The sequence below is a fragment of the Ursus arctos genome, unplaced genomic scaffold (assembly GCF_023065955.2).
Source record: "Ursus arctos isolate Adak ecotype North America unplaced genomic scaffold, UrsArc2.0 scaffold_19, whole genome shotgun sequence".
NCBI classification, from domain to species: domain Eukaryota; kingdom Metazoa; phylum Chordata; class Mammalia; order Carnivora; family Ursidae; genus Ursus; species Ursus arctos.
Genome location: NW_026622863.1, coordinates 2,126,564 through 2,151,007, shown reverse-complemented (window position 1 = coordinate 2,151,007; position 24,444 = coordinate 2,126,564). Strand labels below are relative to the sequence as shown.

Sequence of the window (24,444 nt, the reverse complement as noted above, 5' to 3'; positions counted from 1 at the left end):
TAGTGGTCATTGTCCTAATGACTAGCGAGGCCGAACATCCGCTCACGTGGGGTATTTGCCCTCCGAACATCTCTGCTGAGGTGTCAGATCTCTGGCTCATTTTCTACTGGGTTGCTCTCTTATTACTGAGTTGTCAGAGTTCCTTATCTGTTTGGAATGAAAGCTGTTTATCGAACATGCAACGTGCAAATATCTCCTAGTCTGCACCCCTGTTCTGCCATCCCCTCACGGTGCCTTTCGAGGAGCAAGTTCAACACTCTGATCGAGTCTCACGTATTCATTTTGTCTTTCGTGGATCATGTTCTTGATGCCGTAGCAAAGACACCTTGGCCTAGCCACACAGTCTTGTATGCGTTCTTCCAGAACTTTTATCAGTTTATGCTGTACATTTAGGACTAGGATCAGTTTTTTTTTTTTAAGATTTTTTATTTATTTATTTGACAGAGAGAGAGACAGCCAGCGAGAGAGGGAACACAAGCAGGGGGAGTGGGAGAGGAAGAAGCAGGCTCCCAGCAGAGCAGGGACCCCGATGCGGGGCTCGATCCCAGGACTCTGGGATCATGACCTGAGCTTATGATATGAGCTTATGACGAAGGCAGACGCTTAACGACTGAGCCACCCAGGCGCCCCAGGACTATGATCAGTTTTGACTTGGTTTTCTATGTGAGGTGAGAGGTATGGTCAAGGGTTCTGGAGCCATTTGTTGAAAAGACCGTCCGTTCTTCACTCAACTGCCAGTCTGTCAATCGGCCTTGATCTGCGAGTCTAACCCTGGACTCTCTGCATCGACCTGTGAACAGGTGCCCCATGCTCACGGCGACCCCACACGCCAGCATCCCTGCAGTCTAATAGCGAGTCTCCAAGATAGGCGGTGTGCAGCTTCCAAGTCTATTCTTCTCAAAACTGTTCTGACTACTCTGTTCTTTGCATACATGTTTTAGGGCTAGCTTGTTGATTTCTACGACAGAGAAACCCGACTGGGGCTGATTTTTGAGGGAAGTCACCTCACACGACAGCAGGTGGGTAAGTTTAGGTGGGTCCGCTGCTGTCCTCGGGCCACCTGCCCTCAGCCCTCCTGTCTCCGGGGCGCAGCGCTGGCGGCAGCCAGCGGGAGCCCCTGCGCTTACACTCCCGAAGGTGCACGGCCTCGAGCAGTCCCCCTTCCTTGCGTGACAGGAGTCCCCAACCTGACACGTGAATGACAGCCGTCAGCAGCACCCTAGCAGCTTCACACAAAACAAGCACACAGTTTAAGCTGCGCAAATGAACAGTGTTCTGTAAAAACAAAGTAAGATTTTTTTTTAACGCTGACCCTATCTTTCCTTTGTGCCTCGAGTTACCATTCAACACACACAGTTTGGGCTGTGAGTCCCTCGGGGCATATCCAATTAGTATCCCAAGGGGTGCCTGGGTCGCTCAGTCGGTTAAGCGTCCAACGCTTGATTTCGGCTCAGGACGTGGTATCAGGGATTGGGCCCCACGTACGGCTCCGTGCTGAACACGAGGTCCGCTTGAGATGCGACCTCTCTCCCCGCTGCCCTCCTTCCCACTCACTCACTCTCTCAAATAAATAAATAAAATCTTAAAAACAAAAAAAAAAGTTAGTACCCCAAAAGAAAAAGTAGTTTGGTCTTCCAGGTTAGAGAAGAATTTTCACTTTTCTACACACAAGAATACTTTTGTCACTTATCATTTCAGGAAAAGGAAGATCTGCAGATAACCAAAGCTTTTGCTGTGTTAAAACACCGCAGCTCACCCACCGGGGTAGAGACGTCTTCACCTGTGTGACAGCGTCGACACCAGGCGACACTCCCGAGCCTAGGGCCGCAAACTCATGGATCCAGGCTCCTTCTGGAGTTGTGCAGCCTGCTTGCAGAGGACTCAGGGCGCCATGTCCTAATCCTCACCAGCTTGTTGCCTCCCCATTCCTGCCCATAACTGCCGTCTCCTCTGAGAGGCCAAGTGTCTATTTTGCCAAAGCTCATTTCTTCAGAGAGAAGCTGCAGGCAGTCACGTTCGCCACAGTCACATATCTCACAGTGTACAAGCCCAGGCTGTGGGCTTGAGGATGGGGGCAGATCAAAGCCCAGCAAAACCAGACGGGCTGAGGGGGGCCCACCCCCCAGAATGGCTCAGCCCTGTGGAGGCAGATGACCACGAGGGGAGGTCTGGCCACGAGACTCAGAGCGTGGTGAAGGGGAAAAAACATGCTCAGCGTTCCAGGGACCTCACCCCTACGAGGCCCTGAAGACGCTGGGATTCCAGGGTTCTCTGGGTGCTGAGACCTGGGTGCTGGTCACAAGTTTCAACAGCCTCAAAGCCTTAGGCAAGTCTTTCCCGTACATTCTGAAGACACATGCATAGTGAAACAAGGGATTTGCACAATGCAGTACACCTCTGAAACAAATGAAGATTTTATCTTTTTCGTGGTAAAACTAGCTGAAGTATTTCGATGCAGCTATACCCTCTGAAAAGTTAGTGAAGCACACACAGCATCAGAGCATACAACCTCGGTGCGAACTCGAAGCTTTTACTCCTGAGAACACTCCCTAGTAACGCAGGAAGCAGATTCTTCCTTATCAATCAGTCTTCAGGCACGCGGTCAAAGGAGAACCTCACACAACATGAGGGCCAAGGAACAGAACCGGGGACGGCCAGCCAGAGTACATGTCCCAGCCTCCTGCACAGCTAGGCAGGACCAAGAAGCCAAGTGTTGGCCAACAAAATGTAAGTGGAAATGTCTAGGGGCCACTTTCAGAATGTTCCTTAAAAGAGAGAAAAAAATAAAGTCTTCCCTCCTTTTCATCCTCTGTCTTGCTACCTGGAACGAAAACGTGAGGACTAGTGCCCTGGCTGCTACCCCAGACCGTGAGACTGCGGGTGCACACCCCAGGGATCTCAAAGCCGTCAACTGGGGGGAGCGCAGGCCCCCAAAGACCTCATGGAGCGCAGCTCCCGGCACACTGTGAGGCCGCTGAGCCACGGTTCCCGGGGGCCTCCGATCCTAATACGCAGCGTGTCTCGATTGTCACACGGGGTCTCTGCGTCAGCCAGCTCTGGTGACCAAGCAGCAGCAGCTGAGCACGCCGGTCTAGACGCTCAGCACACAGGCGGGAGGCAGCCCGCCCGTGGCCCAGGCCCGGCTTTCTGCCTCCCACAGCCTTGGTACGGTGCTTGGCAAAAAGGCCCATCTTCCATTTACAGCAATCTAAGTATCTACTCATGGCAAATGTTTCCTTCCTACCCCTTAGAGGAGAAAAGGGAAAAAAAACTTGGCATCTTACCTCAAAGGAACATTCAACATTTCTTTCATTTTTTTTGTGTGATAATCCCTTCAGGTCTATCTTTTCAACACTCACTGTAAAAGCAAAAAACAACAACAACAACAAACAAAATTATAAAAATGAAGTAAAACCGTGAAGTACATTTCAGTTAGCATTTGCTATTTCAGCAGTTTTCAGAACGAGGCTCTCGGCGCCGGCGCCGCTCGCGGTCCTCTGCACAGTGCTCGCCTGGGGGAAAGCAAAGAGCCGTCACACTCAGGAACGGAGGTGAATTTAAAAGCAGAGCAGAAGAAAACAGGCCACACATAAAAACAAGTCACAGCAAAGGAAGAGAACGGTCCCTGGAAAGAGAACCGGAGTCGACGGGACCGCACGAGGGCACAGACGCCCGGGACGGTGGGGACCGGGGAGGCTCTGTCTGGACTTCAGAAAAGCTAACGCTCCACACTGTCGGCTGCGGCCGTGTCAGAGCCCGGAGCCCAGGCAGCGTCTCGTGGGGATCTTCTGGTCACCAGAGAGGGCGTCCTCCTCCTGGGACAGGGCCGGGCTGGCGGGACTCGAGGCAGCGGTTAGGGAAGCGGCACGGAGGGCTCCCCTCTGCAGGACAGGGCGGGCTGAGCGAGGCGGCTGGGTGCAGAGCGCCCGCGCCAGCGGGGACACAGCCACACCAGCGGGGACACAGCCCCGCCGCGGGCCTCCACACGCCGCTTTCGCCCACGCTCTCCCGACAGGGCTACACCCTGTGTCTCCTCAAAACTAGAAGGGCAAGTAAGTTCTTACACACTTAAACTGAAGTTTGAAAATGCAGATATCTGAGCACAAACATTGCTGAAGATAAAAGAGCCACTTACAAACCTGACGCAGGTTCCAAACTCCCAAACCACACTGAGGCGTGCGCGTCCTGTGTCCAATTCAAATGAAACGCTTCTCAAGTACTAATGGGACAGATTCCCGGAGCGTCTCTGTTGTCTGCAGACACCGACAGTCCAACCCCTTGGCGGCTAAGGAAGAAAGTCCACGACAGCCGAGGAACTTGAGTACGTGCGTGTTACACACGTCTTCCTCCGTGTCAGTTCTCCCAGGCCCAGACAGCCCCTGGCCATGGACCACGAGGACTTCCACAGACCTTTCAAACCTAACTGTCCAAGAGGAAGCACTTAACAGAACCTCTGAAACTACTAAGCTCCACGTCCTGCAGACGCCCAGCGTCCTGGCGGGCCACAGCGCGCCTCCCAAGGTCTTCTCCAAGAACACCGGTGCTCTAAGATGTTCAAGGGTACCCCCAGAAAGGTGCATGGTCAAAAAGCTCAGAGGAAAAAAAACCTAACACTTTCTGGTAGACTGTGTACATTAACAATATTAAAGGCTCTGAGCAGTCCTGAAATGAACAAGTCTGTTCTGGTAACAATTCCCCAGTTTTTTGGGCCACAGAACTCTTTCTTCCCCTCCTGTGTACACACCTTCCAGAGAACAACACACGCTCTGTGCAGCGCGCTTCAGGGATGGTTCCAACCCTACAACGCCCAACACCGCAGCCACTCACCACATGTGACTATTTACATTTGTATTAATTACAACCAAAGAGAATTAAAAATCCAACTCTCTGGTTGTACTAATCTCATCCTAAGTGCCCCACAGCCAGATGTGGCTAGCGGCTGCCTCGCTGTGCAGCACAGATAGAACATTGGGTCATCGCCGAGACCTCTCCTGGACAGTGCGGGTCTAAGCGGGGCTGGCAAACTAGAGGCCGTCCTGGGCCTGTTTGTGTAAACGGCTTTGTTGGCACACAGCCACACCGTTTGTTTACATATCATCAGTGGCTGCTTTCCACCCCACGACAGCAGAGCCCAGCCGCTCTGCCAGAAACCCTATGCTTCCCGAAGCCAAAAATATTTACTATCTCGATCTGCGCAGAAAAAAATGTGCGATCCTTGATCTAAAACCAACAGTGGTTCACTCACCAACATGTCCTTTCAGATTCCTGCTGTGCGCAAGGTCAAATTCTAGGGGCTGGGGACAGAGCAGTGAACACGACAGATGGGTCCTCATACTCAAAGAAGTTACTGGCTGTTTCGGAGAAGACCCTTTACCTGCTCAACTGTTCTCTCCTCGCGGCCTCCCTAATTGTGTAAAGTGGCATGAGGGTCTATATGCATCTTGGGAGATGCGAGAACCCATTCGGTTTGAAGTATTTTAAGCTTAAAATAGCACCTTACAGGAAGGAATTACTCTTAAAAAAAAAAAAAAAGTGTTTGTTTCCTTTCTGGCAAAACGAAGAACACACAGTTCGAGGCTGCACACCTCCCTATTTTCACTCAGTGAAACCGCTCGCTGTTCTCGTCTGGCTTCCTCCATCAGACTGTCAGCAAATAAACAGCTTTTATGTTTTCCCAATCAGTATTTTTTAAAAACTGACCCACAATGACATCACTCTAATCCAGATCTTCCCCCTTTTTAAACAACAGAACATACGAAGTCAATGAACACAGAAAAATGTAGTCAGCATTTTCCCTGGCCACGGGACAGCAACGTAAACCTAAATGTCCCAGGGCTGAATATTATTAGCATTTATGAAAAAGAGTCAAGAGAGAAAACCCCAACTGGACCGGGAGCGGAAGTGACTCATCTTTGGACAGGAGAATGTGGAAAGCAGATGAACGCCACTCAGCCGTCTGCAAGTCCGCGGCTGCAGTCTGGGCGGCCGGAGCGACTGGCGCCACCACCCCACCTGCGGGCAGCGTGTGCGGCTCGGGCGCCAGGCGCCGCAGGGGAGCTCTGCTATGTCGCCTGCAGTGGACTTGTCCCTGTGGAGGCACCTGTGGTCATGAGGGGTGGGGCTACGGGGCCTTTCATTAGGCTTCAAAGATAGTGAAACATGTTCTCGATTTTGGAACTCACGTTAAGGACCATGATTTCAAGAACAAAAAAGTGAAAACAGCTTGCAATATTAACTAAAAAACTACAAATTGTATGTGTAACATGGCTATAGCTGTTTAAACCGTAAAAGAAAGATGAAAAATAAGTTATCAAAGCTAACAAGGGTCATTGTGATTGGTGGTGGAATTATGAGTAGTTTATCCCAAATTTCCAGAATGCAGTTTCACGCTTTTAAAGGGTATTCATCTCCACACGCACACGAGCATGTTTGTGACCCACTTCTCTACTGGTAGATACGGCGACCCCTGTGCCTCACACCGCCCGTCAGTCCTGTAGACCGTCATCCCAAGGGCACGCAGAGGTCTCACGACTTTCTGAGGAGTGCAAGCAATCACGGCTAGGTCTGAGGGCTAGAAATCAATCCTTCAAGAAGGGTTGGGATTCGCACCGCCCACAAAGACTCCAAGACATAAAGGCCACGGCCAGTGGAGCACTGGGAAGGTGGGCGGGGGAGGGGGGGGCTCCTATGTGGGAAGAAACGGGCTGGGGTCTGGACTGCGTGCAGGCATGTCTATCGAGGACCGACTGGGCCCGGCCAAGGGCACCCGAGTCTAGGCCAGCCGGCTCGCTCACGCTGAACTGAGAAAGCAAAGCGGGATGTGTGTTCTCCTTTTAAGATGGTTTGTTATAACTTTCCTTCTTTTCCCATTCAAGACACACATGAGGAATCTGCCTCCAGTCCTGCAAGTCGACCACACAGCCTTCAATAAAACATCTAATTGCACTGAACTGCCACTTTTATAACTGCATCAATACCTAACTTCAAAAACCAATATGCTAATGTAATTGGAAAAGGCGGGAGGGGATTCGTGTGGGAGAGAAGTACAAAGGCATTGCTCGAGCAGTCAGACAGGGGTTCCAAACGTCCTGAAGCAGGACTGGGCATCTGAATGGGGGCGGGGGCTGGCAAAAAGTCAAGACGGTTTAGGGCTGAGCCGGCCCAAAGGCCTCTCAGCCAGCAGCGACAAACCCAGGACCAGGAACACAGTCTCGCCATCACAGCCCTCGGAGTTCCCAGTTCAAACTGCTGTGCTCTAAGGGTCACCCTCACTGCCAAGCATCTTCGAGCGGTTTACGAGAGCTGACCGTCACGTCACATGTATATCAGACACTTACTGTGTTCCAAGAATGAGTCACTCTTCTGAAACTTCTTCCCTTTCTACCCTAAACTCTTCTGGAAAAAACTGGGTAGTTGGTACTTTTCTGCCATAGATCCTTTCCTTGATTTTGAAGTATCTTCGGTCAAACAGTTTAATTTCTACGTGCCCCACATAGGAAACCACTTCATAACTTAACAAAACTATGCTATAAGCCATCACAGGAGGGTATCATTTATGACTGCGGGAAAAGATGCGAGACCCCCCTCCCCCGCTGCATAAACACCTCCTTCTCCTGAGCCCTATACTGAAGAACTCAATGTCTTCCTACTTGAAATAAAGAAACTGAAACAAAATAACATTTATGATGCTTCCTGCTTAAATTTTTATTACTGAAATCTAGTTTTCACCTAAAAATTGAAAAAGTATATTCTTAAAAGTATATTCTTAAAAGTCTCAGGAGTAATAACGTTCCTCAAATTATCGACAGACATTCTCCCTTCCGTTTGGTTGTCCGTGTTGGTGGAACCCTTTCTAGAAGCAGTTCTTCAGCTGCTGTGAAAATCTGAGTGTTCACTGCTTCACTGATTAACCTGAGCCTCCTCTCTGGCTTCTTTCTAGGACGTATCATGTTATATTTAAGAGTCCCCTAATTTGTTTTTCTTTTCTTTTCTTTTTTTTTTTTTTTATCATCTAGCTACCTTGCATTTACTTGATTGGTCAGTTCTCCAGAAATATAAACAGGAGTAGTACACGGCATGATCTAGAAAACATAAAGCTGATAAAAGGGACTTCTCAAGTAGCAAAAGTAGGAAATGAACACACACATACTCTATTTGAATGGTTAGTGATATGGCACTTGAATCTAAGGGCCCAAGGATTTTTCACTTATTTAAATATTCAGGCAAACATTTTATTCAGAATTAGTATGTTCCAGGCACAGCACTAACCATAAGTGATACAAAAATTACAAAGTTCACAGCAGTGACATGTGAGTTCGACTTCAAAGGGAAGAGCCCATTTAGGCAGAGGAACGTGGTGATCAAGGCTCAGGCAGGACAGCACAGGGAGTCTAAGGAAGTTTGCTCACGGCTAGAGCCAGGAACTCAGAGTGGTGACAAGAGACCAGAGAAGGGACACGAGGACAAGATGAGGCCAGCCCACAAATCCCAAAAACCCCACAGCGGGCCTCCTCCAGGCAGGTCGAGGTAAGCCCGTGGGCTCTGCTGTGAAACGGGCTCAGTCAGAAATGTGACACTTTCCAGCTCAGTGATCTTGGGCAGTTACTGAATCCCTGAACAGAAGGAAGACTGGTCCCTACTTCACGGGCCTGTGACATCAACGAGGTGCACACACACATGGAGGGGGGCACCTAGTGCTGGTCGGTGCTGTGACAGCAGTTGCTGCTGGGAGCCCTGTGGTCCAGCTGCAGGGCAAGTCCCTGCTTGGAGATGGACCAGACAGGAGAACCCACAGGCAGCAGAGGGGACGGAGACCTGAACCAGGACGGCGGCTGCAGTGGTGGCCCCGCTGAGCCCACTCGCGTGGGGGCAGGGAGCTGGGGTGGGCCTGCAGGTGTGGCTCCAGACGCCTGAAGGCTGGCACTGGAAACTCATTTTAGGGGCAGCAACGGAGGGGTGATGGGTCCATTCTGGGCACGTGGGCAGAGGCACCAGCAGGCCACATCAATGGGAATATTCACAGGAATTCGGGGTCCTGGGCAAGGGTCTCAGCTGAATGCTCAGATCTCAAAGTCATCGACAGGTGAACAGAAGACACCCAAACAGAGTGTGAGCGGGTGCCAGAGAGGAGCCCAGACAGCACCAGCGTTTCAGGGGCAGACAGAAGAGGGGATTTCACAGCAAATGAACACAGAGGCAAGAGGGGAACCGGGACGTGTGTTACCAGGAGACCAATGGAGCACAGCCCCCAACGGTTCTGGATGTAGGATGCTCCATGGTTTAAAAACGGAAGGAAACCAAGAGAGGACAGAGTGGTGGCGGTGGTGGCGGGAGCGGTGTCAGATATGCCAAGAGAAGATAAGAGCTGACCTGTCGTGACTTCTCATGACAGCATGAGAGGAGGGTGCTGAAGTCAGGGTGCAGGGGTCCACGGGTCGCAGAGAACCACCTGCTCTTCCTGGAGCTGGGCTGCACCGCACAGCACGCGTGCACATGATGGACACAACCGTAGCAGACAGAACAGGCGGGGGGGGGGGGGGGGCACTGCAGCATCACTCTGCAAAATGTGTCACGGCTGGGGGCACCTGGGTGGCTCAGTCAGTGAAGTGTCTGCCTTCAGTTCGGGTCATGATCTCCAGCTCCTGGGATCAAGGCCTACATCGGGCTCCCTGCTCAGCAGACAGCCTGCTTCCCTCTCTCCCTCTGCCTCTCCCCCTGCTTGCACACTGTCTCTCTCTCAAATGAGTAAATCTTAAAAAAAAAAAAAAAATCCGTCACAGTTGGCTGCGGGACAGCCTCTGCTCTGCGGTCTGTACCCACTTCCAAGGTGTAAATACTTCCACCACGGCTGATTCACAGCCATACAGGGCGTCAAGAGGCTAAAACCCTTCCTGCGCTCTGCACAGCTGACCTCACGGGCCCGCGTACGCTGGCTTCGGCACATGCCACTGAGCACACTGCGAGGTTCTCATGCTCCGCATCAAGGGCTGGCTCTGAATTCAACATAAGGCTTGAAAAGTCACAGATGGATGCTGCAATCCTGGTGGCCTCCCTCGATGGGGACTCAGACCAGCTGAGCCGTGCTGTCTGAAAGAAGCTGCTGTGGGACGGTCAGCTCGACTCCAACCTGTCACTCTCTCTTTGGGGGATGAGAAACCACCACTCAGACAACTCTGCTCTGTGCTTCAAGTGAGACTCGTTGGCTGCAGAAGGCTGCAAACAACCAGTGTTCGAAAAATAATAATAATACTGCATGAAAACATAGCAAAAAAGTCAACAGAACAACTTACTTTGAAATGCAAAGTCCTAAAAAAAATGCAATGTCTTCATGGATGGAGAGATAGTTAAGAGAAGCAGGTAAAATAAAATGAAATTATGGAATCTGGATGGTAGGTGTTCACTGTAAAATTCTCTGAACTTTACCGTACGTTTCAAAGTCTTAATAAAATGTTGAAAGAGCCAACAGACAAATTATCTAAACGCCTCAATCCCAAACACACCTTCAAATCCCCAGTGCGGCCTGAGCAAGGCAGCCTACTACTAGGCTTCCAGAAGCTGGGTTTCACTGCCATGCTTCTTACCAAAATTCGTACTCTAACTCTCTATGGTGGGTTTGCATCCCCAACAGGACAAGACTTTTGGAGCCTGACCTTGACGGTACCGCATGTCGTCATGCTGCTGCACGACAAACACAAAAACCACAGCGGCACATGACAAAAACCATTTATTTAGATTAAAAAGAAAATCTCAGTTTTAACTTCAAATATGATAAATATCTGTAGGTATAACCTACATGAGCAAAAGCTCTTTGGAATCCTTAAGTTTTAAGAATGCAAAGGTCTAGAGGCCAGGTTTTAGGACCGCTGGTAAGTGGTCTGCGGTACCATCAAGCTTACTGCGACTGTCTCGCACAAGGACAACTCTAAAAAACAACTACTCCAACCCAGGAAACCAAGTTACACAACACCTTCCACTGACAGCATCACTAAAAGCAATTCAACCTCACCTTGTATGTTACAGATGTTTCCCTAAGTGTCAGTAAAATAAGCCGGAAGCTGTGGGTTTGGGGAAAACCCTGAGCTCTCCCAGAGCGAGCACAGCAGTGCTGCCTGACAGTCTCAAGGAACTCAAGGCCCGTCTCTGCTGCTGAAGCCAGACGCTAGGAGCTGCTGCCCTAGTCCCTCCACTCCGTACTTGAAGACCTTCACAACGAAGCGCACAGGGAAAGACGACCGCCACCTCGAGTGCCACCTGACGGAGCAGCCGGTTTCCAGCTGAACTTTCGCACACAGCAAACCTAAGTCTGACCTCTTTTACCGCTGAGGACTTCCAAGGAAGCAGAGGAAAATCAAACACAAGGAGAACACAGAAAAGACAGTGAGAAAACTCCACGGTAGCAGCACTGCAGTGACTTTAGGCTTTGCCAAGAGCAACCGCCCAGCCCGCACAGCATCACGAGAGGCGTGACTACGAAAACTGACTTCGCTTGCTTGCCAAATTCTGGGCAGAAGCAGCGCCTCACTCAGAAGCATTGAACGGAGACTACGGTGGACAGCTAACAACGCCTGGCTCTCTCTGCTTCGCGTGCTGCACCTGAGGCCAAAGCCGGCTCATCTGCGGGCTCTCAGGGCACCACAGCACGTGGACAAGGGAAGGACAGGCATGTATCTTGCAATTACATTTAAAAGATAGGAATGAGGGTCTTGATAATTATGTCTCAAGGGAAAAGCACTATGGGAAAGAGGAGGCCATCCGCCCACAGGAGGAGGGTGCAGGGCACAGGTCCCATGCTGGACAGTAGAGGGACAAAGGACGCGAAACCTAATTGGGAGGCACTTCTCCCACAGTGACGTGTCTAAGGAAAAAGGACAAGAGCAGTCCCAGGATAGGAAAGTCCCTATGCCTGAGGGACAACTAACCATGGCGGGAGGTGAGGCCCTGCGTATCTTTGGAACCACGGCCCCACCCAGGAGCTGACCTGCGAGGATTCACGGCTTCGGTTACCAGCACGTGCGTACACACACAAACACAGGCAGCAGTTAGCATGTGGCTGTTTCCAGCATGTGACCTAAGTCAGGGCTGGCTGGCTCTGTGATTCTGTCAGAACAGGGCTTTATTTTAAAAACAAAGCATTTATGAAGCACCCGTGAGGTACGCTGTGCTGAGGCACGATCCAAAGGGGAACAAAGGTGAGTGAGCGAGGGGGTGGGGGCCTTGAGTGTCCTGGGCCTCTTGATCACTGGGCCAAATCGGGGCCATCCTGGCCCTCACGAGTCCCACACATCACCTACACTCGCCTCCTGGGAAGTCCCCATATACCACTCAGCCTGCAACCGTATGGTCAGGGTGACACTGACTGTCCGGCTGGCCCAAGAATCAAGGAGACTCAGCTTCGTCTGACATGCTGTCATCTCTAGAGCGGCGCTGTCCAATACGGTGGCCCCTATCCACGTGGAGCTATTGCGGTTCCAAATGAAAGGAAATGAAAATAAAATTTCAGGTCCTTGGTTGCATGAGGCACATTTCAAGCGCTCAGAAGTCACATGCGGCTGATGGCGACAGACTTAGTGCAGAGAGAGAACATTCCATTCCTCCATAGAACGTTCTAGAGGATAGTGCTGTTTTAGAATTTAGGACTTACTTGGTACGGGGCAGGGACGAGAGTATGTAACAACTTCCATTTTTCCCCTTAATAAACGTCAATATTTGAGACTTTTACAGCCAAGGTGTGTTTATATATTACTTGCACAATTTAGAAAACCAATGTACCTTACTAAAAGACCACGGCTGATGAAAGATCTGGAAGTATTTAACCAAAGAGCATCACAAAGATCTGCCTTCCACACCCTGGTGCACCTCTTTCCCTTGGAGCCCTCGCACAGACGGACTCACCTTTGGAGTGTTTCCCCACAGTCCTCTTGGGCAGCGACTCCTCTGTGGAATGTGCTGATGTATGTAGTGCGTTCTCCAAACTATTACTCACGCTGCTGACGGGGGCCTCGGTTCTTGGAGTCACCTGGGAGGACAAAAAAAAAAAATTATCTTATTTTCTTCCATCTGGTCCATGCAGAATGATTTTTTGTTATTATCTGAAAGTCACTGATGCTTAATGTAGTTTCGAGTTTCATATAAAACATACATACAAAAATTTTATATATAATTTTTTTGTACAAAACACTACTTACACAATATTTTCACAATAAGCACTTCCTGCAACAGACAAAAACATCACCAATCTCCTACTCACCACTGAAATTGAAAACCAGCCAGGTGAGCGTGAGCGCACACGGGAGCCTGGCTGTGCCGCAGCTTCGTGCGCCCGCACCGGAGCGGTGCCAGCCGAGCTCTGTCTCAGGTAAAACCTTACATTTTATTTCTTCAAATCATACCGATCCCTAAACAATTAATTACGCAGCTGGACCTAACACTGCCCTATAAATCTTCAGTCACAAAATGCTCTAAAGAGAACAGTCGAGAGGAGCATACAACTGGGTCTACGTGGGGTACACTCTACAGCACACGGCAGGCCCACTTCGAGGAGCTCGTCACACGAAGGCCCTACACGTGGGGGGGGGGGGTGGCGCTCACAGCAGCGGCTTCTCTAAGAGTGAAAGGCAGGAAGCCTCCGTAACAAGCTGCGCACAGAGCCCCGGCCAGAGGAAGGTCGGCGGGTGCCGGGCCGGCCGGTGGCACCGTGGTGGCCGGCGAAAGCAGCCCTGCAGCACACGGCCAAGTTCGCGCTCGGGCTTCCCCCTCCTGCTCTCTGCCCCCCGGCCAGCGCGTCTCTGTGCAAACACACGGCCAGAAGCGGGAGGAGACAGCAAACTGTGCACCGCGGTGACCTCAGAGAAGAGAGGAGACCCCCGGGTGCCTGGGGTGGGGGCAAGAACTTTCACTTTTTCCCCCCTTAACAAGAATCAGTGTCTAAAAAGTTCACAGCCAAAATTTATCTAGTACTTGTAGGACTGAGAAGAATGAAAGTGGCCAACGCTCTGACCCCCTCAGAGTCACAGCTTAATATACATCAAAATTTCAAAGGAGAGTAAATTAAGACTTTAAAGTTTATCAAGAGAGGTGTGAGTTTTAAAGGGTGAGAAACACTATGCTACACATACAAGGAAGGGGAAAGGTTTGGGGGAGAAGAGGAGCGTGACTGCTGGCCTCCATCCTGACGTGGAGTCCCGTGAGACACATGCCTCACCAGCCATTGGGTTTAGAGATTGTCTTCACTACCTGGAAGGCGGGGGCGGCCCATCGGAGGGGCCTGTAAGCCCTCTGCAGGCACGGAGGGGCACGAAGGCAGAGGCAGAGGGCCACCAGGAGAGGCCAGAGATGTCACCACGCCGGCAGCACGGCAACAGCCAGTCCCTCCCGGACAGACAGCACATGCCGCGTACCCGGTGAGCCCTCTGTCCTCCCACCACCCACATGCAAGCCATCGCAGGGAGGCCTCCCCACACACACAGCACAGGACCAACAGGTCCTACGCCACACCAGAAAAGCAACCCAGCAGTCCAGTTAAATGTGAAAGTTCACATAGCCCAAGGAAATAAATCCTAACCACCCCAATACTCCTCTAAAAAGTCAATTTTTTGGATAACATTACAAGATATTATCAAGACAGTTAAAGTTTTAAATTACTTATATTTGTCATTTAACTAAATTGGATTATTTCCCTCAGATTGGGCAAGGTTTTATCCAATGGTCTGAATATTCCAGAAATGAACTACTTTCCTATTAAATAAGATAAGAGAAGCAACGGTTACAAGTAATTACTGAAAGAGCTAGAGTTTTAGTTCCCAACAGTAAATACTACTTTGGGAAACAACTCAAGAGGTTAGCATTTTTACCCCTTGCAACAACTCTAACCCCAGCAGACACCATCGGATCTGGCCCGGCTCAGTGAGCCTCCACGTCCTCGGAGCTACCATGAGAAGTATGTCTATGTCCTCGGCCACAGCAGAGCGAGGCTGAGTTGTCTGGACAGCCAACCGCAGCAGTGCCAACCTCTCCCGCACACACCGACGCCCATCCGAAAGCATCCCGAACAGCCACAAACAGAAGCAGGGGCAGGAGGATGACGCATCGCAGCCAGGACGCCTGCCGCGAGCGCAGCCTGGGAGGCACAGACAGCTGCACTGGACGGGTGCTTCTCAAGCTCGATGCATGCAGAGCCCCCGAGGCCCGGCAAGAATGCGTGTCGCCCACCCCCACCCCATCAGAATTTCCGGAGCGGGGCCAGGACACTGGTCTCGGTGGTCTTTTGTCTTGCGCACTGGGCACCTCAGCCAGGGTGCAAAGCACAGGAGGCCCGTTGTCTGGTCAGCCCCTGTGAGGGCCAGGTGTCACCTGGGGGACAGGAAGCTCCTTCCGTGGGCCGACAGGAAAGGTAAGGGTGTAGGTCCACGCGCCACGGCTCCCGGGAGAAGGGGAAAGCCTCGGAATCACACTGTGGAAGCACATGCCATGCCGACGACACAAACATGCGAAAGAAAACTCTTTAAAATTATAACCAGCGAAAAAGAAGTATTTGTTTGCCTCACTGTCTTACCAGAGCGCCTCTTCCTAGTTTTCCAGATGCTCACTTTTTCCAACCAAGCCTTTATCTAGACTTTGCTCCTTTGTTTACATTGAAAGCTCTCTTCCCCTGCATTTCCCAGAAATGCTGTGTTTGGGGTTATTTTTGGTTAAGTTAATTTGCCCCATGTGACCTCCACAGTTCAACTCAGATGCTCTCTGACTCACGCTCACAAGCGGAGCTCCAGTCATGAGCCTGACAGACACGAGAATAAAGACTTGATCAGTTCCAAATGTCACCTCCTGCTACGGCTGGAAGGGCAACGAGAAGATGCTCTCCGACAACCAGCCCGACTTAGCCGCTTCCACGAAGTTCCAAGTCCTCTGTCCTGTGAGCCACCTTCCTTTTTCACTCAATGGACACTCTCTGTGCCCCTGGTCACCATGCCACCTCCAGACAGCCTCTGCCACGACCTACAGGGGACCTGTCACCTCCCACTTCTCCCCTCCACTCAACCCACTGTGGCCACCAGGGTGGACCTGGCAGCCAGGATCTGCCTGAAGTGCCCCCCAGACCCTGTACATATCTGCATGGCCCCTCACAGCTGTCACGTCTATGCTCGTGTGACCTTCTTAGTGAGGACCTCTCAAAGCTTGATGAAGTAGGACTTTTTGTGTTTCGTTCGCTGCTGTGCCCTCTGCACTTGGAATAGTGCCTGATACGACACAGGTACCTAACGGGTGTCTGTAAAAGCTGACGATTTCACCACGTTTTAGTGAAATCAGGATTAAAACGGACAAAAACGGCAGCTCTACTTCAAAGGAAAACATCTGCGTGCTCCGTGACACACTACACAACCAGCAGAGTATCTCGCCGGACCCAACTCAGGACCGACTGAACTGCGAGCGTGAAGGAAACCGGACTGGAGCACGTTCCTGGGCATGAGGCACACACTCCAGTCTGGGGCGCCTCCGGGAAGGTGATGTGGTCCGACAGGGGCAGCATGCTCATGCTCGGGGAGACAGTAACGGACCAGAGTGCCAGTCCCAGGACACAAGCAGCTGGCACCCCAGCTCTGAGCGCCGGCCCTCTCACTGGCACAGGCCTCGGTTTCCAAACTTCCACGTGCACAACGCTTCCAGCTTCTAAAGTGCTGGTTCTGACTCAGGTCAGGTGGGGCCTGAGACTCCGCATTCCTCTCAGGCGCTGCTGGTATTCGAGACTGTTTCAAGGTGAAGCAGCTCGCCGCGGTCAGAGCGTCCAAAGGCCAAATCACCTCCCCTCAGGCGGGATGCAAAATGGAACCCCAGCACTGCACAGAAAATTAGATCACATGACCTCCAAGTCCCCTCCAGGGGTAAGGGACAAAGACGCCAAAGTGCAGCCCAGCGGCCCGGAGAAGCGAGGCTCCCGCCCGTCCATCAGCTCCCTCAGATAGATGCTTTCCTCAGAGGTTTCCTCGGTGCCGGCCTCTGACCAGAGAGACCAGAGGAACACAGGCTGCCTGAGGGCTTGTGCTGGAAACTCACTTTAATACTCAGGGACCAGAACTACAAATGTCAGAAGAGAGGTTTCATTTTTAAAAATCGATTTCATCACATATCATTCAAAGTCACTGGATGGGACAAAGGTGTGCAGAGGGCAAGGCCTGCAGCAAGTGTGCAAACGTTCAGCATCTGAGTGATGGACGGGAGGTTTTAAGAAAAACCTGGTAAAGCAAGAGTGAATATGCTGAGAAACCAGAGTCTCAGGGTCCCAGCTGTGCTATAATGTAAACAAATCTCCAATAATCAAGGCAAGAAGCTGAAGGCGCTGCAGCAGCGACAGGAGAGCCCCATGTATTCCGAAGGTGATGCTTCTCAATGGTGAGGCTCCCCGAAGAATCTCCTGCGGAACTCCTACAAGAACACGGTGGCCAGCCTTTCCCCCCTACCACGAAGTTGGCAGTTCCAAATTCTACTCTCAGATACACCGGGGCACATTCGACACGACATCTCTACGAGGTTTTCCCCCACAATGATGCACGCAGTAACAATAAAGTGCTATTCCCGAGGGCTGTAAATAACACGACGGCTGTGCACGGGGCCGGGAACGGGACGGTGAGCCAGGCTGTACCACCAAGAGGCTTAGGTTAAGAGAGCACTTCAGCTTAAAACGCAGGTGCACATGGAATGCCCGAGACATGAACGCACAGGAAGAGGCCACGGAGAATAAGAAAATGGAAGCGAGTAGATTATGAGCACACTTTATGCCATTCTTATCATGGCTGCAATCTGCTTGTAATCGCACCAACCTACTCAACCCTCCTAATCCTCTCCACTTGGAGCCGTAGGAGCCACCAGCCCCGCCAGGAATTGCTGCCACCAGACCAGTAGGGGGCAGTCCCGCAGCTACCAAGCTTCCTGAGTTGGCTGGTGCAGGTCAAATCCAGGAGAGCAGAGCCCGCCTCCAGAGGCCACAGCGCTGGTTCCAGCAGCCCCGGCTGGCTGTGACGGGCGGCCAGGATTCACGCCACTCAGGTCCAGAGTCCCACAGTGCAAACGGGGATAATGGTGTCTACCTCATACAAGAAATGCACTGAAAGTAGTGTGCTGGGCAAACAGTCAATATTTCACTCTAACGTCGGCTGCTCGTGCTCCTGTGACCGCAAGCCTGGCTGGGACGCAGTGACAGGCACAAGCGCTCCGGCGGAGACTGGCTCCGTGAGGACGCCTGGAAGAGAAGCACACCTCCGACATCCTGTCAGAGAACCGCTTCCACAAGGCTGATTCTCCCCAAGCGCATATCAACTCAACGGTGTTTGGCCGCAGCGGGACACACATGCTGACAGGCACTGGCCACGCCCACCCGGGACGAGCTCTGCACGGCCACCACTTTCTGTGGCCCTTCACCGGAAGCTGGGGGCTACCTTCTCTCAACAGACAGGCCACTGAAACCCGGACTCCACCAACACCAGTGATCACCTATTCTAAAACTAGCACAGAGCAGCTAGAAAGATCATTTATCATTTGAAGGACAGCTGGACAAAATGCTCTTAAGAGTCAATGTTTGTACTGCTACAATGCGAGCAATCTCAGCCCCAACTAGCAGGTGCAAAATGGGTCAACGGTCCTCACAAAAATTAGGCGTAAGTAGCAATCTTTTATGACGCCAGTACTGGAGCTCTGAATCTACTAATCCCTCTGGGAATAATCCATCCTAAAAACACAATCAGTGATACAGGCATAGGTTTGTGTACAAGGAGGTTCATCTTAGCTTTAAAAGAGCAAAATATATGTATCTACATATGACAGAAATAGTAAGATTAACATCTAAACACGTAAATAAATTCACATCCACATGGTGACTATTACACAGCCTTTCAAAGGTCATTTGAGAAGACAAAAGGCACGGAAATGCTCACACTCAGATCCTGGGAGCGAGGCAGAACACGTCGCCAGTGCGTGCACACAGGCACTGAAGACAGAAGAAGATATTCCACAACACTCACAGCGTTTATTATCTTTGGGTGATTTTCTAAAAATATTTTTCTATTTTCCAATTCTTCGACAAGGAACAGCTACTATTAGAACTAGAAATAAAAGTTAGAAACTACTAAGCCTCAGCATAAGTAACCGCTACAAAACAGGAACACAACAAGGAAAACAGAAGCAGCTTCTAAAACCAAACGGCCCACCCCGAGGTGCTGAGCAGCCCAGACAGGCGGGGCCGATGCTGCCGGGACTCCGGACGCGGGGGGCAGACACAGCAACAACTAAGGCAATTCCAAGGGGGGGGCACGGACTCCGTGGGTGCAGGGACCGCTTGGCCGAGGCCGAACTGGAGGAGGAGACAGCCAAGCAAAGGAAGGGCCTTCCAGGCACAGGAACGGAAAGTGTGGAGCCCTGAGGCAGAAGGCCTTCCTGCCCAAGCTTACGAATGTCGAGGGGCAGCGGGGGCCAGGGCCCTCGAGCACAGACACGAGCTCCAGAGTGTCAACAAACGGACTCATTTATTTTCAGTTTGTTTTCCAAGCAACCCACCTCCATACAGTAAAGAATATCATCTGTTAAATACTTTTAACTCAGTGGGAAAAAATACATAAAATCAAAAAGAAAAGTGATTTGTAAGCATTTTACTAAAATAGTAATTATGTGTCTCAAAAAACCAGAAAAGGAAAATAGATAGTTTAGTACTGAAAGCTATTTGCTGACTTAGGCCAAGTGAAAGCCAATGCTAACCAGAAACCGTTCTCCTCGTGAAAACATTCCTTTTAAAATTTCTTACCCTACAGCTGTACTCATTTAAAAAAGAGAAAAAGATCACTGCTCACAATCTCGGCAAAAGGTATCAAGTACTTTGCTACAGGAGTTCCAGCGAAGTGACTACAAAACCAAGTCCTTCCACCAGGAGCCTTCAGAACAGAGCAGCCTCTTCCAGGAGTTCCCCGACCTCCCCGTGCACACCCGAGAAGCTCTTACAAATTCAGACTCCAAGGCACCCCCAACAGACCAATTAAACTAGAACCTGGAGGGGGAGGTCAGGTACAAACAGCCGTGAAGCGCCCACAATCCCTGCCCCAGAGACTGCAGCGCAGACTCAGCACGGAGTCAAAGTCAAGAGCCCCAGTTGGCTAAGACCACACTTCCAGCCGCGGAAACCTGCGGAAAGGGGTTAAAGTAGCACCCTAATCCACTTCCTAGGCTTGTGCAGGTCAGAGCGGCTAGTACCTCGAAAGCCCGTCAGCTAGCAGGTGCTCCGCAAACAGCCACCGCAACCCAGGTCAGAGGCACAGCTGGGGAGCAGGTGTAGCAGGAAGGCTCTTCCCTCGGAACAGCCACACGACCAGCATCTCAGTCACCTTAAACACAGTGCCAAGAGGCTTGGTGTGTTCTTCAGAGAAGAGGCAGCAAATTTAAGGCGAGGGCAGGGGAGTAAAAGCAACCAATGGGTGCCAGGGGAAGGTACAACGTTAGCAGGAAGGAGCGACAAGTGACAGGAATTTAAAAGGCACAGCCATATGGGAACAACGCAATCTTAATAAACTTGAGGGTAACACCGCATGTGAATAAAGAACAATGTGTTCAGGAAGACAGTCCCTCCCCTTCCAGAAACACTTAAATCATGTGACCAGCGTGCTATGGAAAGTGGTGAAGCGCCCCGGAGCTTCAGGTGTACAGGCCACAGCTCCGTCCCTGTCACACTGAGCCCACGAAGGCAGGGCTTCATTCCGCACAGGCCGCCTCCAAAGGGGCAGCGGGGAGGCATCTGCTGCCGGCTGTTTTTACCTTCAAGGCTTCTGACGTTAAGGGAATATATACCCAGTACTGTTGTGATGCATATTTTGGTCAAAAGTAGTTTAAATATTGGGGTTTTTCTTTGAGAAACTGGCTCAGTGTCTAATACTAATAAGTAAACTCTGCTATAATGACCATTTTTGTTCCCAATGTAATATGCAACTGCTGAGATGAACCATTTAGAGCTGTTAGCACATGAAGACAGTTGCTTTATAACCCCATGAGACACTGGCCATGACAGGAGTTCGGTCACAGAGCATTTAGACATCCAGGATGGGAAAGAACACACATTAAAACAAGCTAGAAGTGACCAGGAAGCACCTGGATGAGAACGAGAGCATATCAAAGGTCCAGAAAGTGTCAGTAAAACATGCCTCTGGGTTTTATTTCCATAGAAGCCACAAATTCCACTTAATGAGTCTTGACACCTATTAGGAGCAAGGCCCAGCCGCTCAGAGAGTCAGAGACCAGGCCCCTATGGTTAGCCACGCAGGGAGAGGTCAGGCCAGAAAGGGCTCGACTGGATTGAACAGAAAAGACTGACCTCCTACAGCAGATATAACCAGACCCTGCATCCAACAGGGAAAAAGTATTTGCCCACAGGAGTCCCCTGACAGCAGGGAGGCCAGAGCCCCCACTGCCCTCCCACACTTCTCCCGCCAGCTCACGTCCAGCTCCTCAGCACCTACCTCCTCAGGACCAGAGCACCTAATAATCACCCCACTTACATTCTCAAACGGCTCTCTGATCTCAAGGCACCAGGCCAGCTCGTTTCTCCTCCACACAGAGCCTCATTCTTTGTAAGGACAAATGTCAGTTACCGTAAAACCCTCCTTTCACAGCTATACTTGCTTAGAGAGAATTAATCCTTCCTACAACACACGGCCCATATTTACCACAACACGCCGATTATAAAAAGCAGGTGGTTCTACTTTCAATAATGGCTGAGTACTCAGACCAACCTCGCAGATAACCATAAGCTCTGGACAAAGCATAAAAAAACTGAACATGACCAAAAGCAGACAGCAACTAAAGGAAGGTCTACACTTGGAAAAAGAGGTTTGCACGGGGTGGGTTTTATGTGCTGCAGGCACATCAGAAAAAGCAGCAGCTGAAGCTCAGCTTGAACTCCACAGTCCTACTGATTCCAGGAGCCCAAGAGCAGAATTCTGGTAAAATATAATGGCAGCAAAGTGAGGGAGATGTGCCTGACAGAAGAGTGCCTTAAAGGGAAACACGTCTAGGGGCTCCTGGGGGGCTCAGTCGGTGAAGCATCTGCCTTCGGCTCAGGTCATGTTCCCAGGGTCCTGGGATCAAGCCCCATGTCGGGCTCCCTGCTCAGCAGGGGTGTCTGCTTCTCCCTCTCCCTTTGCCCCTCCCCGTGTTTGTGTGCACACATGTGCTCTTGCTCTCTCTCAAATAGATAAAATCCTAAAGAAAAAAAAAAAGGAACATGCCTAATTCTGCATATAAATTCTGCCCACACCTCTGTATGAGCCCTTGAAATAAGCACACATCGGGCAGGACCCAAGAAGCCAAGCCAACACCAAACAACCAGAGACTGGGGCTGCTGGTCAACAGAGGAAGACAGTTCTGGAGTTTGAGTCCAGCCAAATGTACTGCCTGCTAAAACAAACGAAACAACAACATGATCCTCTTCAGGAGGACCAAACAAAATCCAGGGTTTCTACAGTGTCTCGTTCACAAAATCCAAGAAGCAATTACTAGACACGTAAAGAAACAAGAGCATGACCCATACAAAGAGAAACAGGAGGCCGAGCACAAGGTGAGTCACACACTGGAATCGGGGGCAAGCAGCCAGAAGTGGCTGTTACAACCAAGCTCAACAAAAGGAAACATTTGTGATGTAAGAACCAAAAGAACATCTCAGGAGAGAAATGGAAACTCTTAAAATATGAAAATTCAAGAAGCAATCAAGATGCCCACTGTAGGGGAACACATAAATGAACACATGGACATGTGCGTCCATCCAAAGGAATATTATTCAGCAATAAAAAGGCGTTGTCAAGTCATGAAAAGGCACTGAGGAAAATGAAATGCATACCTGAAAAGTCTACATCCAGCGTGACCCCACCTGGATGACACTCTGAAAAAGGCAAAACTATGGAGACGGTGAAAGATCAGGGGCTGAAGGGCAGTGCTGAACAGGAAGAGAGCCCCAAGGATCGTAAGGACAGTGAAAAACTCTGAGGCACCACGGTGGTGGACACCCGTCATCACACGTTTGTCCGAGCCCCCAACCCGTACGACACCAAGAACCGAGAGTGAACCCTGATGTAAACCACAGACCGTGGATGATTACGACACTCGATTTACCTGTGAACTTAAAACTGCTCTAAAAATTAAAAAAAAAAAGCCTTAAAATCATAAAAGAGAATTTAAATAAGAATCATAAAATGAAAAAAAATGTTATTTCTGAAACAAAAAATCCATTGGATGAGCTTAACAGCAATTTGGAATTAACACAAGACTTGCAGAATTTCAAGACAGGTCAACTAAAAGTGTCCAATCTGAAAAAAAAAAAAGAGAAAAAAACTGGATAGAAACGAAAAAGCTCCGGGGACCTGTGGAATAATATCAGAAGCCTTAACATCCCTACAGGGGAGCCCCAAAAGGAAGGAGACACTGAGACAGGAAAAACAATGGAGAAATTCTGAGTAAAAATTTCTCAAATTTAGTAGAAGACATAAACTTCCAGATCTAAGTTCAGAGAACACCAAACAAAGATTCAGGCAAAGGGCGCGGAGGCGCGTCACAGCCAGACCTCCTGCACTGACGGCGCGGGCGCGCACCGGGGCGGCGGGGGAGCCAGCGTGGCCCGGCCAGGAACACGCGCTGCGGCCCCTGCAGAGCTGCGGTCTCCCCTCCCTTCGCTGCTGGCGGAAGGCTGTCAACAAAAACTCCTACGTCCAGTGTAAATGCCCTGTCACAACACAGGTACAAGCAAAACACTCTTTGGATGAAAGAAAACTAAGGGAACTTCTAACCCACAGACCCAGACTCCAGAAAATGCTGAAGGAAAGTTTTCCAGACTGAGGGGACAGAGTCACAAACTGGCTCTTCATTGAGGAACGGAAAGCACTGAGAACAGCAAATATGTGGGTAAATATAAGACTAGATTTTTCTTCTTAATTTTTAAAAACACACTCGTATTAAAGCAGAAAGTGCTATGGTATCATTGGGGTGTCCAGCACGTGCAGAGATAACAGGTATGACGACCACAGCATGAAGGACAGAGAAGGTAAACGGTCGCAGCCCAAGTGCGAGAGGCTTACACTTCATGATAAGCCGGCTGCCACCATCGCGATGGGCTGTGGAAGGTAAGAACATGTGCCGTGATCCCCAGAACAGCCAGTGAAAAGAATGCAGCGTGGTACACCAAGAGCTACAACGGGATCCTGTGATTCCACTTAAATGAAGTTCTAGCACGGGCAGCACTAATCAATACTGGAAAAAAAACCCACAACAGAAGAAAACATAGTTAAAGGTGGGAGGTAGGGGGAGGCCTGAGAACTGACCGGGAAAGGACAGCGACAGGAACCGTGCTACAGAGCTTCACGCATTTACCGAAACTAAAAAGACTGAAACAACCTGAAATGATACACATAAATGACCACGTTTCACGGAGTG

The 24,444-nt window shown here is 50.4% G+C and overlaps 1 protein-coding gene across 2 annotated transcripts in view; it reads right to left on the bottom strand.

Moving 5' to 3' along the window:
* Positions 1 to 24,444, bottom strand: part of ZCCHC14 (zinc finger CCHC-type containing 14) — a 56,096-nt gene that overhangs the window by 20,173 nt on the left and 11,479 nt on the right. For both annotated transcript variants that reach the window (XM_026494640.4, XM_048223849.2), the window contains exons 2-3: positions 12,892 to 13,015; positions 3,285 to 3,358 (exon numbers count right to left, since the gene is read on the bottom strand). In XM_026494640.4, coding sequence (XP_026350425.3) covers positions 3,285 to 3,358; positions 12,892 to 13,015 — 198 coding nt within the window. The remainder of the gene's footprint in view (positions 1 to 3,284; positions 3,359 to 12,891; positions 13,016 to 24,444) is intronic.